General features: G+C 34.5%; 1 protein-coding gene across 2 annotated transcripts; it reads left to right on the forward strand.

Moving 5' to 3' along the window:
* Nucleotides 1–3,871: 3,871 nt before the first annotated feature.
* LOC139686161 (high mobility group protein C-like) lies at nucleotides 3,872–19,612 on the forward strand. 2 transcript variants are annotated; one of them, XM_071583345.1, is made up of 5 exons: nucleotides 3,872–4,178; nucleotides 4,269–4,438; nucleotides 4,519–4,724; nucleotides 12,381–12,457; nucleotides 16,996–17,091. In XM_071583345.1, the coding sequence occupies exons 1-5, from the start codon at nucleotides 4,108–4,110 to the stop codon at nucleotides 17,000–17,002; spliced, it is 531 nt and encodes a 176-aa protein (XP_071439446.1). In that variant the 5' UTR covers nucleotides 3,872–4,107; the 3' UTR covers nucleotides 17,003–17,091. The 2 variants fall into 2 exon arrangements, with proteins under 2 accessions (XP_071439446.1, XP_071439445.1); XM_071583344.1 differs by lacking the exon at nucleotides 12,381–12,457 and adding an exon at nucleotides 19,148–19,612 and having other exon boundaries at nucleotides 3,884–4,178.
* The last annotated feature ends 274 nt before the right edge of the window (nucleotides 19,613–19,886 follow it).

The raw sequence follows: 19,886 nt of genomic DNA on the forward strand, positions 1-19,886 counted from the left end.
TGGGAGAGGGGAAGAGGAAACCCAATCAGGGTGCACTTGTAGAAGGGTCTATTCTACGCAGTGATATGCCAAGATAGCTGAAGTAGGTGGTAGAAAGCTACCAACTTGAGGGGTGAAATGTACGTAGACCAATTGCGTTTGCTCTTGAAAGAAACAAGATCTTTGAAGAGAAAAGAAGGAAAAGTTTCCCACTATCTCATAATACTACCTGCCTTCCCATACCATACAACTCCAAGAGATAATACTGCGGTGGTTGCTTGAAAAAATGATTCCAGATTGGATCGTGTGAGCTGAAGAACTATATGATATTGCATCTATACTTTTTCACTGTGACAGCCTCCATTATGTTCAAATGGCAGATACCACAGAAACTGGGATAGCAGGATGGAGGTGGAGGGAAAAATGTAGGTCAGGGAGAATAGCAGAAATGAAGGCATTTAGGAGTTGTGTGAGCAACCATTTAATGTTATGGATTGGTAGTGTCCCAAAACACAACTTTTTTGTTTGTTTAAGTCTCAGTCAAAAAACACTTGAGCTTCAGCCAGCTTTGCATAAATTTTGCAAAGGAGAGAATATAGATTACAATGACAACATTTTATTTCTTTAATTAGGTATCCTTGTTTCATTTGGGTAATCACTCCTCAGTTCTTTTATGTATTTGACTGAAAAGAATCCTGAGAATCATATTGATATCCACTTCATTAATGGCAAGACTTGCTGCTGGCATTTATAGTATTGAGAAAGCCTTGATAATTATTGGGAAAATATACTCCCAAGTTTTCATTTGCCTAGTAAATGGCCACTTGGATAAAGAATTTGTAATTTTTTACTATGAAAATATAGATATGAATATTGACTGAAAAATGGTGATGAATATATAAAGTAAATCTACTCTGATGTTGACCCAGCAATGGGTATTTGTTAGCCTTGAACATCAGTTGAATAATGGCAAAATTTATACACTGATGTAGACTCAATAATGGGCCAATATTCATGTCATTATTTTCCAACAGTTACTGATGATAGGCCAATTTTAGAATTTTACATGTCTTCCACAGGTGAATTTTGGGCAATTATTTTTGTACGTGATGCAGGAATTCTGTCTGGGAGAGGTTAAGGAAAATAGTGTTGCTAAATTGTTGACAAACCTTCATCACTGATACCATATATGTCATTCAAGCTGCCTCTAAAATGTCCTTGCCTTATAATTGTGAAACCTACCACAAATACTATATAGTTACCATTTGCTGAGTTAGAACACATTTTATTGGGAAAAGAATATATTTGAGAGTGATAAAAGAAAATGTTATTTTAATCTTCCAATTGCTCTTGCAACTCTTGAATATTGATTATTTCTGTTTGATGTGCAATTCTTACAGTTGCTCAACATATGCATCCCACCGAAACCCTGTTTCCCTTCTGAATATTGAGGAAGTGAGCATTCTGTTAACTAGATATGGATAAAAATAATCACTGATGTCAATACAGATGATGCACATCTCTGAATGTTGGGCATCAGCCTGGTACACTATCCTCCAACCAGGTTTTTAATATATACTTGCACTGCATAGGCTGGGTATGTGGTGGTAGAGTACTGCCCAGCTTTATTCTTTATACAGGAGTAAGTCAATGAATAAATCACAAACTGGATAAGGGCACTATAACAATGTAACTTCCTGGAATTTATTTTACTTTTTCTACTTATTCGCCCTTTATATTTTGACACATATCCCATCTCTTTACAAGCCCTTGATAGCCGGCAGCAGAGAAGTCTTTTGTTTTCTGTCACAGCCAATAAGTAACTTCTACAGCCTATGGCATCGTTATCAAAACATTGGCCACCCAAATGATTTTTTAGGGGCCTGAACAGATGGAAATTACTGGGGGCTAAGTTGGGAATGTACAGTGGATCTTCCAAGAGTTCCTATTGAATTGTTCGTAACAGCCCCTACAGTTGTCTTGCTGATGTTTGCAACTTATTTATTGACTTACCCTCATAAATTTTAAGAACATTCTCCAAGTGTTTTGAGTGAGCGTTCCCGGAATGTTTTGATGTGTTCCCTAAGTGTTTTGAGAATTTTCCCTGAATATTTTAATGAGTATTCTCTGATTACTCTGAAAATGTTCCCTAAATTTCAGTTTGGTAGGAATGTCCAACCTTCTAACACTAATACTATACTAATGAAGAGGTTATAATGTTTCAATATTCAGGGAACATTATGTGGAACATGGAGATACAGGTTGAGGAACCTGTATAGATATTAACAAGATAGACATAGCCAGAATCAAATTTTGTGAAATCACCATGGGAGAAATTTAAGCAATTACGCAGTCTAAAGAGTATCAATTTGGTGAACAGGCCCTACTACTGGCCACCCAGACAGAATATTTTTTGATATCACTCACTGTATTATATGATATCATTCTCCTTTTTACTACAATCTGGTACTGAAGACTTTCGTTTACATTTAAACTATTGCAGTTAAGATCCTAACTTTTCTGTTTAATGTGTTTTAGTTTTTTTGTCTCTGGATTCAATTTAAAAACTATTTGTTTTTAATTTTCTTTTGAACGGAATGACAGTTTTTTCCAAAATTGAAATATTTTTGTGAGGAAAAGTTTTGAAAGATTTTTGTGCTACCTGAGGCATTCCCCATACAATGCCAAGACCATTCAATGATGTCAGTATGATAAATTCACAAGAGAAGATGCATGGTATATCACCTTTTTCCAAACTTCCAAATATATTAATGCAAAGTACCTATTCGAATAAGAGTTGTTAATGGTAGCAGTCATTGTAACGCTTAAAAGTAGATTTTTCACAAAAATAAAGGCAATGATGACACAAAAGCGCAGGTGAACAATACAGCTGAAAACAAGAATCGAGTGTATGACACACAAGCTTGATAATGAGATAAGAAAAGGATGGGGTTTTAAAGTATACGACCAGCCATAACTAGATATAGCATGGAGTAGATTACAATATAAAACTGGTATGAGAATGGTTAAAGTCCCACAAAAAGACTTAAAACTGAGACTATTAACACACATTTCTCCGAATTCATGATTCAGAAAAGTAACTGATAAAACCAACTATGGCAACAAGCAACTAATTAGTATGAGTACCTTTAATCATGACCATTATGTTCTATTCATTATAATAAGAAGAAAAGGATGAACAGACCCAATTGCTTTCTTCAATCTTTCACTCTGAGAAGTCAATAAACACATTTAAAGGATATTCTGCAGGTGTGTACATCCGAATGCTTACCAGAATATATCACCATATGTACTTCGTTGAGCAGTGATAACAGGCAACATATGGTATCCCAAGAAGACGCTCGTCAACCGGAGAATGAAATTAAATAATAAAACGTGCAGGCGAACAAAATCAAGTCACTGTTCTATATAAGATGGCGATACAAGTATAAATCATGGCAATTTTAATGCACAATATTTGCTATTTTATTGGCAGAAGAACCGCATGAGATTTTTAGGCATCATTAATAATATATTATTATTTATTACACTATAATTTCAACGGAAATTTTCCGCGAAATGATATCACAAATTATATTGATAGACTAGTACCTAAATTTGCTCAACAATCGGTGATATTTTAGATATATAACAATACTCAAAATTGATACCAGCTAAAATAAAAAATGATAATAACATAGTCCAACCATAAATGAATGAAAATCTAATGTAAATACGATTCTCACTTTCTCATTACAAGTCAATACAATCCTTGATATTGATAATAGCTTCGTTTTACCCCTAATTTTTCGCGGCTATCTTTTTAAATTAAAAATACGCGTGCCTAATATCGTGTTCGTTTTGTTTCCATTTACAGCATTATATAAAAATACATTAAACTTGTTATTTAGCGACTATTTATGTCATTAAATTGTTTTGTCGCAAAAAATACCATTCATATTAGCGAATTAAAGTCTAAAACACTTTATTTTACGAAGTACGAGCCAAAGTTAATGAATTTATAAATTCCTCCCTAGCTTTCCATGCTAGAAGTTGCGCACGAGTAGATAAAGCGAATGAGGGTCTTAGTCTGTATTATACTATTAACTAGTTTTGAAGCAAGAAATAATGTCTTTATTTGAGTATTTGGGGAAATTTACCATCCGATTACTGAATAGCAAACATCTTTTTCCGCGGAGGTAATTGTTTTATGTGATAATATATGTCGAAAAGAATCTCCAAAAACCTTGTTTCAATATTTAATTACTAATTTCAGCGGTTATTTTCAGGTTGCCTTTTGCTCTCAATCCCTCCGTAAATTATGCTGGCATTAGAGTGAGCGCCGATGATTTACGGGGTTTACCAGAAAAACCTAAAAAGCCTTTGTCTCCGTATTTTAGATTCATGGCAGAAATGAGACCAGAATATAAGAAAGAGAATCCAGATTGCAAAGTGACAGGTTGCTATTGTATTTGCTTTGATTGCAAGAAAGTGAGCCCTGCTCCTATGTTGACCCAATTTTTCTCTCGATATTTCTAGATATTGTGAAGTTGATTGCTGACAAATGGGAAAAGACTTCCATGGAGTCAAAACAAAAATACATGGAGGATTATAAGAAAGACTTAGTGGCGTATTCAAATGCGAGACTGAGATATGAAGAGCAGTTAACAGATGAACAGAAGGAATTGATGAAAAAAGCAAAAGAAGAAACTGAAATCGCGAAGGAAAATCGTAAATTAAAAAAGGTTGGTTTGTTTACAGTGAATTACTAATTGTATATTTGTTCTTGTAGTTAAGTAATGATTTCGACAGTTATCAATGGTCACATAATAATTCGGTAGCTAAACTTAATTTTTTTACTGTGTGTGGAAAGGAAGAAAAGTAGTTTCGTGTTGAAGCCCCTTAGTTTGTGGGGAGGGTTTGAAATGTTAATTGTTGTGTGAGAGAAAATAGAGAGAATATTATTGGAATGGATATTGTACGGTATGTCATTGAGATAAACTTGAGAAATGCGAGGAAAGAGACTAGCTTGTCGCAGTAGGAAAAAATTTTAACACATTTCGTAAAATGTAGATGTTATCACATAGAACATTTCTATAAGTTTAGAAGAGCAGGAAATCATGGTTTGTGTGTACCTGAGGAGGATATTTGTTGAATCACCAACAAGTCTAATGCTTGTTAAGTAACAGCATTGTGACAGATTTCCAAATTGCCCATTTCAGTATAGAGAAGATTATAGCTAGGTGATTGGGTGGTTAAAGCTTTTGCTGTGGTAGTAAGAGCTAAAAATCAGCATAGACATTCAAATTAGCAATATTTATCTTCAACGTATTGAGATCTAATTACCTTATTCCTGCAGTTATTGTGTAATCTAGTTAATAATATATCATCTGAATTTATCTTAGCTTTCCTCTATTTTCCCATCCATATCATTGATCAAGCAATGTGAAAAGTCTTCTTTTCTCCTCACTTAGTAGCTGTAACTCATGGTTGTTTGATTAAAGGTTATGATGGTTGTTTCAGAAAAAGGAATTTCGTATGTCAAGTAGAAGTGATGTACACAAGGGAAGCAGTTACCTTTCAGTCATGAAGAAAAGAGAATTACTTTCCATTGGTAAGAAATAATGAGCTCTACGGCCTCTCAATTAAATAAGAAAGGGGAAGAAAACTCCAATGGCTGTAAAAATTAGTTGCCAATCTCTCGTCAGACCAATTGTTGTGTTGGTGTGACGGGAATCAGGTCAGGGACCAACCACAACCTCTATACCCTCTGTGGTGGTTTACGGGAAATTAATCCGCGTCAGGGACCAACACACAGCCACACGCACACTATCCTGACTGAAATCCTTCACGAGGCTGTGAGACCCTGTAAAAGAATTTCAGATGGAGATGGAATCCTTCACGAGGCTGTAGAGTAGACCCCGTTCAAGATTCCAGGATATTCTCAAGCACACGCTTTGTGACTGGTACAGACCAATCACTCACACAAGCACTCAAGAAACACACACTCAAAAGGGCCCAACTTCTGGGAGAATCTGGACACAGGTAAAGAGCAACTAGGAGACTATATTACACAATACAAACAAGATTGATACAAAATAGGATTGGATTAAACAGAATACAAAATAAGATTTCTTTCATTGACTTTTGGCCAAGCGGTGCTTTGTCCTCTGCTGTTAAATAGGTTCGCTTTGGCATCTTATTCAACCAGAGATCCGTTACATCGTAATTAAAATCCTGTTGTAGCAGGTAACCCTCAGAATCTGCAAGCTTCTTTAAGCCTCCAATGAAGTTCCTTTCTGCCTTTGAGTCTGAACTCACAGCTTCCCTTAAATACTTCTTTTCTAGCCATTGATGATCCTGGCATCTTCTTAATGAGGTCAGCAAAAATCACTTTTGCCTTCTCACAAACAGTGTTGTTAATAGCATTGCCTTGTAATTGCTTTTCTGTTATCCTTAGGAGAAGCAACTTTTCAACATCATTGAGAGTGTGTAACCATCATGATGATATTCTTATCATTCCCTTTGAATTATCCATTTTCTTAATCTTGTCTATATTCTTGCGGATAGTGTTAATCACTGATGTAGACCGATTTTATTGTATGTGTGTGCTAGATCAGCAATCTTCACACCTTGTGCTTGCTTTTCAATGATTTTGCTTTTTATTTCTACGGTTATTTTCATTCTCTTGTGGTTTTCTTCTTACGGCTTCTTCTTCAAGGCCATTTAACACTATGCATAAAATATTATTATACTTTGCAGAAAAAATCCTAAATAATGTGTCTGAACACAAGTTTGGAAAAATGCATGATCATTAGAGGCACTAAGATGCTAGGGGAATGAGTGATAAACATGATCATTAGAGGCACTAAGATGCTAGGGGAATGAGTGATAAATCCAAACTGAAGTGGCCAGCATGCAATTATTCCAGGAATCCCCTGGAATCTCCTCATCAATAATTATGCAAAAATTGATTCATTAAGCAACTCATTTTTTGCTGAAGTATTTTTGCTTGTTATGCAAATTACTCACTATCTGAGATGCTCGTTAAGGGAGTTTCCACAATATTTGCTTGTTAAGCTTGAGTCCATAAGTTATTCATGCATCTGATTGGAGATAGATGTGGTGTACAGGGTGTGGGGCTTTAATCCGGACAAGCACGTGTTTCCTCAAATGAGATTTCCCTGCCAGGTTAGGGAAAGCTTCCCCAGACTTGTCCAAAGCATTATACTTAGCCACAATATTGTAAAAAGTTGATCTGGGTTACCAGAAGAATCAAACTATTGCAAAATAAATTGCGCGAACACTTTCAATAATAGCGGCTCTTCAATTGTACTCTGCACTTGTACGTAACATCTCGGCCATTTTGAGGTTATGACTGTATACTAGATGCCTATAGCTTTCAAGAACACTAATCGTGACTTCCAGTGGAGCTATGTTATGGTGGAAAATTTAAATTGAAATTTGTCCAGATTTAAGTGCCGCACCCTGTAGATGGAATGATCTCTGCTCTCATATTTGAATCAACTTGCCCTACTGAATGCACTTTCCAATAATTCAGAGCATGCAAGTTTATAAAAGGTTCAAAGGATGGTACATCTCTGTGATTCCCAAAACATGATCAGTACAATGTAGTTCAAATATAAAGTTGGCATAATTGTGCTCATACTTATATATTCAATATGAAAAATAACATCAATACCAAGGAATGTTCAATATTCTTTTCTTTTAAGCAGGATCATCATCTCTAGAATATTTTACAATTTTGTCTATCATGGTAAATTAGGAAAAATTAAGGAATCTATTCAGAAGATTGAATATTGAAGGTATAGGTGACTTGCCGACAAGCTGTGCATGTCTTAGACTTATTAGGTGCGATGGTTAGATGATGAGTCGGAATGGGCCGTCCCTGGCAAAGGAGAGGGATATCCACCATCACCCATGCTTTTCCATGTATATTTGAAGGAAATGAAAACAGCATGGAAAGAATTGGATATAGGGATGAGTGTGTGTGGGGATTAATAAAATCAGTCAAGTTTGCTCATGGTCAAGCTTTAGTTTGCCAGTCAGCCAAGGGGTTACAAGTATTGTTGACCACATTAGAAAATTGGTATAGGTGTGGAGGAGGATCAAAAAGGTAAAATGGACAGAAAGAAAATCAAACAAGTATGTACTAGGAGTCATGGTGAGATAGGCTTAAGGATTGTTGCAAGAAATCTAAAGGAGACTGGAAAGGTGGATGAAGAGCATTTTAATTGAGATGGAATGTTGAGGACTGTAATAGAGAGGAGAATGTTTGGTGGGGCAAGGGAAGCATAGACATGTTGGACAGAATGAAGGGGGTTAGAAAGTATACAGAATTGAAAAGCAGTTAGATGCTGAGCCTCAGCTGAGGCCAGTGTAATGCTACAGGAAGCTTATAGAGAAACTGTTCATTCCCATACCACCACTAGAAGATGGTTAAAAATGTTTAATGAGGGGAGACAATTTCAAAGTAAGGTGAATCTGGGAAATTGTGCATTCACTGCCCTTAGGGAGGTAAACATGAACACTGTTATAATCATTAAGAGATAAGACTGTCACAGAATGATAAGAAAACTAACAGAAATATTGAAAACCACCCACATGGTCGTAACAGAAAAATTGCACATGAGATGTGTATCCAGGGTCGGTACCAAAAATAAGTAGAATAAGTCCAAGGAAAAAATACATTGCAGATCAAAGTACAAATTATAAAAATCAGTGCATTTTCCTTGTCACTCAAAAAAATTTGTGAAGGTTGGTTCTTGCTGTTATTTTTGCTCCATCTTTATGTGCAGAGCAGATTGAATGTTAAGTTCCTAGCTGACTGCTGAATTTTTCAAAATGTCCCTTTTGCCAAGTTTTCATTTAGTAAAAATTTCATCCCATTCTGTGTTAATACACTTGATATTTTAAACTGCTTAAAAATGGCATCATTGGCAGTCTATTAGTGCAACTTCATTAAAAAATCAGGAGAATGGAAGGGCAACGTGTAAATGTGCAAACAAAGTCAATAAAATATCTAGAGGAGCTATTAAAGGGGAGACAAATAGGTATAGTATGACCTCCAATATTTCTTGAAAAAATGAAATATGTAAAATTTATAAAAATTGTTGAACAAGCATTCAGAAAATTTTCATTTGCATATAGAAAAATTTAATGGTTAGAGTTAGGTGTTGAATTGTTCCAATGAGTGAGACTTAATGGTAGCATAAGAGTCAGGGAACAAGTACTTGAGAAAATACCATGACAATAATGCTAAGAAGGCTTGTAAGCTCAATTTTAACTAATTTTTTGATAAAGACTGCAGAGATCCTACCCTTAAGTAAGTATGTTGGATACTGTCAAACAGAAATTCCATGCAGTGAGAGCCATGCCTCAAGAGGTCCATGATATTTTTTCAAATTAAAGGAATCACCGGATGAGGTTTTAATCTGATTTAAAGAAGTGTTGAGGATTGATTTTTGAATGCTATGTGAAATGAAATTTTTATGTATGTATTAAAAGCAATTTTGAACATGTACTTGTTAGATAGTTATTTCATTATCTATTTTGTTTATTTCTAGTCTATTCAGCAGTGGGCATCAGAATGTTTATTTAAATTTCAATATATCCATTATATTAATATATGCATTCATTATTAACTCATTTCATGTTCTTTTCATTTGAGTAAAGCCATTGCATAGTGTCAAATAATAACATTACTATGCATGTTATTTGAATTGCATTGAATGTTACTAATTTTTTATAAATGTTGTGACTTGTGAAATTACTAACAGCTCTAATCCAATTAGTCTATTAACAAAACACTTACTTGACAACGCCTCAAATTTTTAGGTGCAATGCCTATTTGTATTGTTAATAGTGCTTTCTAATAAATCTGCCAGGGGCTAAATATCTCTCTTTCATGCATTTTTAAAGAGCATATACCTCACTGCACCCCATTTGTTTTGTTTTTCAATAAAAATAACTGAAAATCAAACTCAGCCTGCTACAAAATTTAGTAAGTGAAATGTTTAAATGATTAAATGTTGACAAACATTTCTGACTTTTTCCATGATTTTCATGATCAAGACCACCATGTACTACTACTAAAAGAGGTGGTGATAAGGTTCAACTTATAAAATATTTTTTGTTGTGACATCACTGGAAAAATAATCAGCAATTGTGTTAAGGAAGAGAGCCTGGCAATGTTACAAATGAAGTGGTGAGCAGTCTTCTATCTCTTAATAATTCATCTGAAGACCACGAAAACCTTCATCAGAAAAAGTCTTTTATCTAATCTGATCACCCATTCATTGCCAATCAGCCTTAGTGCATGTGTAACTTCTATTTAACTACTTATCAGAAAAAAATGGCCTTTACATTTCAAACTAGAAATGGAAAGGATAACCACAAGCAACTGAGCTCCTTAGTGAGGAAAACACAACTCCGGCAGAAATATCAAATCGGAGCCTCTGAATTAGCAGGCAAGGTCCTTAGCCTACTGTACATGAGGCCGGTATACAGTGACTGTAAACATGTCATCCAAAGTGAAATAACACCTTAAGACTAAACCAAGATATAACATTTTTGTTTTCAACATATATAGCACAGCATTCATTTGGTTGTTAAATAATGCATCTCATATTTATAAAATAAAAAGAATTTATCTTGATTTTGAAACAATATTGCCTATTAAAAGAGCAAATAACTCTTAGGATATTTTCCAAACTTTAATTGTGGTACAACTGGTTTAGAAAGTTAATTGTCATGGCCTTGATGATAACAGTGAACTGTCAAAACTGGTTGTACCATAGGGATGAAAATAGTGTTGAAAAAAATATTAAGAATTATTTGTTTCAATAATTTCACCTACAATTATATATGATTAATGATAATTAAACTTGAAGTGAACTTATTCTTAATTAAATATTTTGATTGTACATAAGAATTTAGCGTGCAATTTCAAAACCACTCACAATAAGATGCCAAGATCCTTTATAGAGTATACCAATTTGACTACACCCTTGTGAAGCAAAGATTTAGAAATCAAATAGGGGACAGTAGAAGTTATCCAAGGGTGGATATTGTCAGTGAACAATTAGTACAAATAAAGTGGCATGTTCAAACAGCTAAAGAAGACAATGAAGAATGAATCACAGTTAAAATGATTGGAAGAAACCAAGGCAAGGGTGACGTTCCAAAGAACAATAGTGAGAGCAATGGAGAATCATGCCAGCACAGAATTGATCAAAGAAAGAAGGCAAGATATGATGAAGGGGCTATTGGAAGTCATGCCAGAAACTGTAGGGCAATGGAATCCATAGGTCTCAGACAAAGCAATAGAAATGAAAGAGAGGAGCAAATACAAAAATTCTAAAAATGAGGAATGGTAAAAAGTATTTTAGTTGGGGAATGAAGTCAGCTAAAAGGCAAGAAAAACCATGGAAGAATGGATGAAGTGCAGCATAAACTTACCAAAGGTTAAGTTGGAGCAGCAAACAGAACCATGAGTCAACTTTAATGTGCGCAGAACAAAGGTTGAAACCATTCTGGACAGAAATAATGAAATTCTTTTTGAATTTTTTGGAAGAACAAACAATGGCAAGAGTATTTGGAGGAACTTAATGATAGAAAAGATATACATCTTAGAATAATGGAAGGGGAGGAGTTAGAAGATAGTGATAAGAGAGAAGAGTACATTTACAGGGCTGCAATGAAGGATTTACAGGCAAGCAGATCACTAAGTATCATCAAAATACTTTCAGATCTACTAAAAAATTCCAGAAATGAGACTAGAAGAGAAGAATGTAAAGGAACTAGAGAATTTATTCTTTCTCTTCAGCTAATCAAGAGACCTGGACAATATGAGTAGCACCAGAGAAGTGATGGAAATCAAGAATGATCATAGCATTCACATTTATAAATTAAGAAGTAATTTGAAGGGAGAAGCCTGTGGAGGACACTTACAAGGAATAGAAAGAACCTAAATGGAAACATCCTGATGCACAGTAGCTTATATCATAATTGAAGGAAATGGAGAGGAAGAGTTTCAGTGGAAGGCAGCTTAAGATGACTTATATAAGGACAAGGAACGATTAAGGATTGAGAAGGAGTAGGATAGTTCTGCGAGGAGCTACTACAAATCAATCTCCAGGTTGATAACCCATGTTAACAATGGTATGGCAAACCAAAGCATTGTATGATTCTCTGTAAAACAGTATTCCCCGCAATATTTTCTGCTAATCTGAAAAATATTATGTGCCATTATTTCTCTGAAGTTACAGTACTTAAATTTTATAAATGAACCCCAAAAACTTCAGAAAGCTCTTTATGTAATAGTCCCTGAATTTAGCCTGAAGAAAAAAATTAACTTCAGCTTAATGTCTTTATGCAAGGCAGTTCACGCAAGTGTCCACTCATCCTGCTCATGGCCGCTCCAGAAAGTCCTGCTTCCAGTAGCTGCATCATTTAGGTAACCTACTGTTAGACTTTACACTCAGAAACATAGTTTATGCATAGTTGCTGCTGCTTCAGTCGGTTTTTTGTAGGTGCTTTCTTAACCAGTTGATGGCAGACCACTGAGCATGGCATATTAGAATTAGGCGGTGGTTGGCTTCTGATTTGTATCTTTGAAAATATTTAGTGCATGTTTTTGTAATATATGTATTTAACTAATTTGTGCATTCAATTTAGCTAAGCATTGCTTCATTTGGATGATTTTAATGCACTTCACTGGTTGTTTAATGAGCATCTGAGATGATGTAACTGAGGATTGATTAATTAATGGGTAAGTATTTTATCTTGGCATTAAGAAAATAATAGATTGCAAAGAGGGTAAATTATTGCATGACTGATGAACTCTGGCCTTGAATACTGTCTTGCCATATAAATGTGCAAGTTCCTTTAAAGTCTAAAAGTGGAGCCATGGGGACGAGCTCTTGGTTAGATTTTCTTTGATATTTCTCATTTGTTCAGTGTACATTTTTACAGTGTACTCTTGGTTTTGAAGCCTTAAGAGCTTTTCAACAGGTCTATCTTCAAAGTATACTTCTGATATAATAATAATGAGTGCCCCAGCTCACTTGTTACATTGGTGGTGTGCATTCCTAATCCTTCCTCAATCAATACGAAGAATGTACTCAAATGGTCTCATCTCTGAAAGTTTCAAATATTAAATTTTCTAGCCAGTGCATTTATCTGTAAAATTACATGAAATTTCTTTAAAGTTCGTAAAAATTATCCTTTTTTGCTCTCATTCATTCACTTGACATATTCTACCTAGGCAAAGGTATTATTCTAACAGCCTCTGATGACTACTTACTTCAAAAGAAGTATTGTGGCAAAAACTTCTTCTTTCATTGACCTGCATTATTTCTTTCCCTATTTTTTAATACTTCTTACTTTCATGCTGTGTAGAAAGCTTCTCTTTCTTCCTCTACGCAGTTTACCCAACATTATCTCTTCTATCATGGCTGTCAACATCCCACTATCCTTCAATGTTCCCTCCATCCATTTTCTCTGCTTTTTTTCTGATTTCCCCTAGCAACCTTATCTCTTTTCCCACCCTATTTAAAACCACAGTGCTTTTCTTCCTCTCCTACCCCCATCACATCCACATTTTAGAAGCCTCCAATTTATGCTCATCCTCTTGTCTCAAAGACCAGGTCTCACATCCATTAGGTACTATGATTGATATAAAAGTCTTTACTAAACTTTTCTTTTTATCTTTATTCAATGTATCGATCATAAGTTCTCATCTTCTTGCAAATGTCTCTCACTGATGTAGTTCTTCTGGTATTGTCCCCAATGCTATACTTTTCCTCTAAAATACTGCCAAAATACATTAACTCTTTCACCTGCTCTCTTTATTCTTTCCTACTTTATATTTACTCAATTTCGCCCAAATAAAGACCCCTATCTATCTATCTATCTTTAATATTTAATTTAGCTATCCTACTTCTCGAGGATCTCATTACTTTTGTTTTTTGTGGTTAATCCCCAATCCATACCATTCGCGTTGTTCCTGTTAAGGATGCAATAATAATTGAAATGCCTAGACTTTGACTCACTATTGTTTAATTATCTGCAAACCTGACTAAATTATTCATCACAAAAAGGCTTAAAGCAGCTGTATCTTGGCACTTTTTTGGGATCATGATCGAAATTGACCTAAGGAAATCTTTTGGCCATATTCCTTTTTCATAAATACTGTGTTTAATTTCAAAGAATCTCTTCTTTCCATGTGCCACTAAATCCAGTAATTCTGTTGATAAATATTATCTATTTCTACTGCCTTTTTTAAATTCATATCCCTTATTGCTTTTTCTGTCTTGTTATTTATTATTTTTGGACCCAAACTATTCTCATTTATGTTACATTTACTGTGTTTTTAATTGGTCAGCCTAATCTCTGTACCATTAAGCTCCTCTACATATTCTTTCTGCCATTCTGGAATCTTCTAGCTCTATTAATAATTTCCCTGTTTTATCCCTTTTCCCTACTTCAACTCTATAAGATTGTGAAGACAAATATCTTCACAATCTTATATAGTACTTTTATTTATCCTTATATTTGAAATTTCTCCATCTCCTTGCAGTGATCTTGCCACTACATTTCCTTGACCATATTACTCTTCTTGTGTGAGTTAAAGCTTTCTGTATACACTTCACCCCAGTTCTATGTTTACAGTGGTCCATTTTCTGCTTTCATCCATTCCCTTAAACTTCTCTCCCATGTTCCATGACTTCTTCATTCTCTTCCCTATCATTTCTATCATTTCCTTAGCTGTTCTCACTCCCTCATTTTTCAGCTCCATCCACCTTTTCCCTACTTTCTTCATTCCCCTTTCATCATTTTAGTATTTATTTTTTATTGGTCCTCTTTCCATTTTACTCCTGTTAAACCTTAAAGATTCCACTTTTGCGCAACCCTACCTCTCCTAATTCTTTTGATTTTTAAATTGAAAGACATTACAACTAAACTAAAATCAAAATCTGCATTCTTATCCAAGAAGCTGTGTGATTTGATGATGTTGTTTCTAAATCTATGTCATCGTATTATAATCTAAATTGTACATAGTTGTCTCTCTTGGCTTTTTTCATGTTCACATATGTTTGTGATGATGTTTGGATCAGATGTTAGTTATTATAAAACCCAATCTTCTGCAGAACTGGATTGCTTTTTTTTCCATGACTATTTCTCATTCCTAAACAGCGCTCTTATACCTCCTTTCCATGCAACCCTTTGCTTGCCACTTTGTTTGAATCTCCGTTATTATTAAGTATTTTCTTCTTGGCACATTCTCAATGTTTATTTCTAATGAATTGTATTAACTATCCACATCTTCCTTCAGTGGCTGCTACTTGTCAGTATATGCACCTGGATTACCACTAGATTGGTTCGATCAGCTTTTCTCTATACCTCTCACTCACCTGCTCTATATTCACATCCCCAGTGTCGTATTCAGTATTACAGCCACTCCACATTGACTTTACTCCTGTAAAATATAAAATACTCTGCTACTATCACTCCAGTAATCCCCATTCTCCCTCCATCTCACATCATACAAACCATTTGTAATCCTCCTTCCATTTCCCCTATTTCTGTTTTCTAACTTTCCTGACCACATCATTTATCCTAACATTTTAAGTACCTATCCTAACTGTTGCAGTCCTCTTCTAGGTCTTATATTCAAGGATATAGTATGAAGATCAGTGAGGCCTTGCTTGCCCACCACAGGGCACCAGAATGGGTCCTCTTTCCTTATTATAAACCTTCATCATTGGCTAGTGTAAACATTTTCAAGGCAGGCACTGGTAGTCAAAGGAGATGGCATTGAGAACTAATAATTGCAGACTTTTCATGTATAGATTTTGTTCTTATATACTTCTAAATTACGTAACTATTAGTTAAATAAAAAATATGAAGCTACCAGTATATTTACCAGTGTTCAATATTGACTTGATTTAGTAACTATGCATATGAAAAAATATCCTGGATATTCTCATTTTTTGTATTTCCATGCATTGGAAAGAAAATCCTCTAGGAGATAACATAAATAGCAATTAAAAACAAACATAAATGGCTGGAGACAATTTATTTATCCTTAGGTAATGTGGCACAAATACATTTATTGACAAATTGTCTATAATTCAATGAAAAACTTTGTATATGAAACATTGAAGCATGTCAATTATAATACTAATGTTAAAGCATAATTAAAATGAAATAATGCATGTGTGGAAACGATTAAGTTTTACTGATAATTCTCATTAACAACTTGACCTTCTTAGCCATCTTTTGGTCTACTGCCAAAGGATTGATGGCAGATGCAGGCCTCGTACTGGTAATTCTATGGATCAATGATGAAAGGGCATTTATCTTTTGACTACTGTTTTCATGTTTTTCTTTCCAGCTTGTGAATAGATGGTCCATTGATTTCTCCCTGCATGTTATCATACCATGAAATGCAGGGAGATTATTAAAATTTAATTTTTGATGTTACATGTATAGTATTGAATCACTCTCTGCCACTAGTGGTGGCTTGCATGATACAATGTAGGTAGATGAAGATACAAGTATATCCATCGAGTTGTACCTCAGGTAGTTCTTTTCTATTTTCATGTGAAGACATTTTTCAAATCCAATCAAATACATTATTCTCTTCCTCAAGGAAAATCAAAGCAATCATCAGTAATCAGTAATGGATATTGATCAACTTGACCCGACATCTGTTCCCATTTGGAAACTACTCCAAAAATCACTGTGATATATTTCATTCTCAAAAGAGTTCTAAGTTGTCTCATGTTTGGTGAATGTCTTCCCATGATTGATTTTTAAGCCAAGTAAAGTAATGTGAAATTTGGCACCAAAATTTTTAAACTGAGGTAGAATAACCAAAGTAATTTTTAGTTGTTTTTGCTGAAGATGAATCAGCTAATAATATATCTTTCGAACATTAATTCAAAATATTCAGACAAGAATGTTCTTTGCCTGTTACTTATTTTTCAGAAAATGAGAGAGTTGGGAAAACCCAAGAAGCCTGCCACACCTTTTCTGATTTTTTTCAATTCGAAAATGAATTCAAGAGGAGAAATTCCATACAAGGTAATATGTTTTTAGCCCGTGAAAATTTTGTACTTAAATGAAATCAAAGAGTTGGAAAACCAGGAAACATGAGGGAGTTGAGTCATTTAAGACCAGAAAACATTGGACACCTTTGGAAATTAAAGAGCAAAGCAGATAGTGGGGTGAACTCTTTTTTTCCACCAGTAAGATATTTGCTGTAATTACATTAGAACTATCTTTTTTTTATGAACTTATCTTTTTAATACGATTCATAAATGGGCAAACTACCAAGTTTTTAGAATCCACCCAATAAATAGGGGAGGATAATGTGAAAATTACCTGTAAAGAATATTGATGTATACGGAATACAGGTTGTATGATCCAATAGATAATATTTTCCTCATTTTAATGTCCTGAGTAATACTGGAAAGGAAAGAAAATAAGTACATAATGATCGATCTCATAATATGATGGGGATATAATATTGTGTTATACTTTTCTGCTGGAAAGATGACAATGTGGGAGCAACATCCATTTTCACGTACCAATGGTATTGCTTCTTGCCTAGTTAAAGGTTTACGATTAATATTCTGCACACTGGCAGACAGTAGTTTCAATGCTTAAGCAGTAGTTCATAGTGCTCATCTTTGATCAAATCAAAATCTTGTTTATATAAAAAAGGAATTTTGAAGCAGGCCCCTTGGCTGTGAGACAGCAATGGGCTGAATATAAAGAATAGTGTTGGGGAGTCTGTGGGAACAAGAATAGGGATGAAGGAACAATGATTTTATGAATGCCAAGAGAAAACTTTAATGTTTTTGTAATCAGGCATGATCTGTAGATCACCTTCTGATTTTAGAGATGTTTCAAATAGGTAATTATGACAAAATTGGGGTGGATTTATAATTTGTTGTCTCAGGCGTAACTTTATGGAATTTGCATAACATGTTGAAATAAAATAATGTACTTTTTAATTCCGCACACCTTTGTGTGTGGAATTACAAAGTAAATTATTTCATTGCAATGTATTTATTAAATTCCATTGACTGTTAATATAGCAATTGTGGACAGATTTGTCGGAAATATTAAATGTAATTGAATGAGCATAGGAGTTGCTTTTTTCTATTGACTGCCAAATCCTTTTCACAAAACATCTCAATAAGACTGGAAGCCTAAGTAATATCATATATGCCAAACATGACGATGGTAATAAAACCGGATTTTTGGGAACATTTTTGCAATTTGCAAATGGTCTAATCTGTCTGGTGTAGTTCTTTTAAGTGAGTTGTCTAGTTCAAATTTCTTTTTGTTTCATTAGCAGCCATTACAAAACCTATTGGCATTGAGTCACTTTTTTGTTAACAATTATTTATAATACTCAAAACAATTTCATTGCTGATAGGATTTTATAATAATTGTATAATTCAAAATCAAATTATGATTGAAATCGATTGGCTCCTGAGTAATTTGTAAAATGTCTGTTTGTATTTATTATAATTATAGAATAGTCTACTGGAGCAACTAATCGCTTAATTCCAGTATTATCAGCTTTTTAAGGTTGTATTCAGTCCTGTGTTGCGAGTAGAACTTGGCCGTGTGCTATACAAATTTGAGCGCTGTGTGTAATGTGCTCTAATAGTGACTATGCATCTAAATAGTTGGTTACTTTGGCACTGTGCATAACTAATGATTCAAGTGTATGCCTACTTTATAAAGGGACCCAAGGTTTGCATTTGGGTTATGCCTCAATAAACTCAGTGGCACTCTGTAAAATTCAAATTCTTGATTTTCTGTGTATCAGATATACCTGGCATCCTGAAGTTGCAACTCACACAGTCTTGACTTATTATGAATATATTGGGTGGACAGTCTTGACTTAAAATTAATATCTTGCGTGGACAGTCTTCACTTATTATGAATATATTGGGTGGATATCATGGATAAATGATATAAAATGAGGTTCTTAAATAAAAATAAGGTTATTAAAGTTATTTCTTAATTTCTTCCCCTAAGAGCAATACTTTGGTGACTGCCTGAAATCACTGAAGTTCCTCTTAATATTTTTATATTAACTATTGTGAATCCTTTTATTTAGGAATGGGTGAGAGATGTGGGAAAGGAGTGGTCAAATTTGCCTCCTGAACTAAAGGCTTCATACCAAAAAGAATACTCCACTGCTGTGGAAAATCATCGTCGGCAAATTCAGGAGTGGGAGGAAAGAATGATACGAATGGGACATATTGATGTTGTCCGAAGTGAGGCTCTCATTGAGCCAAAGACTGCCTCAAGAAAAGTACTTAGAACCAGGCTTATTGGCAAAAATAAATGATCCAGAAATTCATCAGGATTTGTGGAAGTGTTATTCTTATGAATAAAAGGGTCAGTTGAAATGAACTTCACTAGAAATAATGAAAGAATCTTGATATCATGTGGAAATGTGGAGTGGAGTGACAGAAGTTATATTTGCTAATCAAATATCCTAATTCATCAGTAAAAATTGCATTAACTTGTATTATACTGCAGCATTTTTAAAATACATTTTCAAATGTAATTTGTAGTATTTGTGTTTGGTTGAGGATTTTTCTATGTATAGTTTCCATTTAATTTTTTAAATGAGACTGAGAGAGAGACGAGGTAAGTTTTTAATACCCCCATGCCAAACCCAATAGCTTTCTACTGGGTGAACTGACATTACAAATGTATTCAGTCTTTGGCTATCTTTCAAAGTGAATGAAATTAGGTTTCATTGTTCCAGCGTAATATACCATTAAGTAATGTTCATGCATTTTGTGAGATCCTGTCAAATGAGTACACAAACTTTACATTTTAAGGTA

Source organism: Hetaerina americana, unplaced genomic scaffold (genome assembly GCF_022747635.1).
Source record: "Hetaerina americana unplaced genomic scaffold, ioHetAmer1.1.p SCAF_13, whole genome shotgun sequence".
NCBI classification, from domain to species: domain Eukaryota; kingdom Metazoa; phylum Arthropoda; class Insecta; order Odonata; family Calopterygidae; genus Hetaerina; species Hetaerina americana.

Excerpts from the sequence above, each read along its gene's own strand:
- LOC139686161 (XM_071583344.1), top strand. The coding sequence starts at position 4,108 with ATGTCTTTATTTGAGTATTTGGGGAAATTTACCATCCGATTACTGAAT. Across the intron at positions 4,439-4,518 it reads TCCAGATTGCAAAGTGACAG|ATATTGTGAAGTTGATTGCT; the intron begins GTTGCTATTGTA and ends CGATATTTCTAG. Across the intron at positions 17,092-19,147 it reads GAGGAGAAATTCCATACAAG|GAATGGGTGAGAGATGTGGG; the intron begins GTAATATGTTTT and ends CCTTTTATTTAG.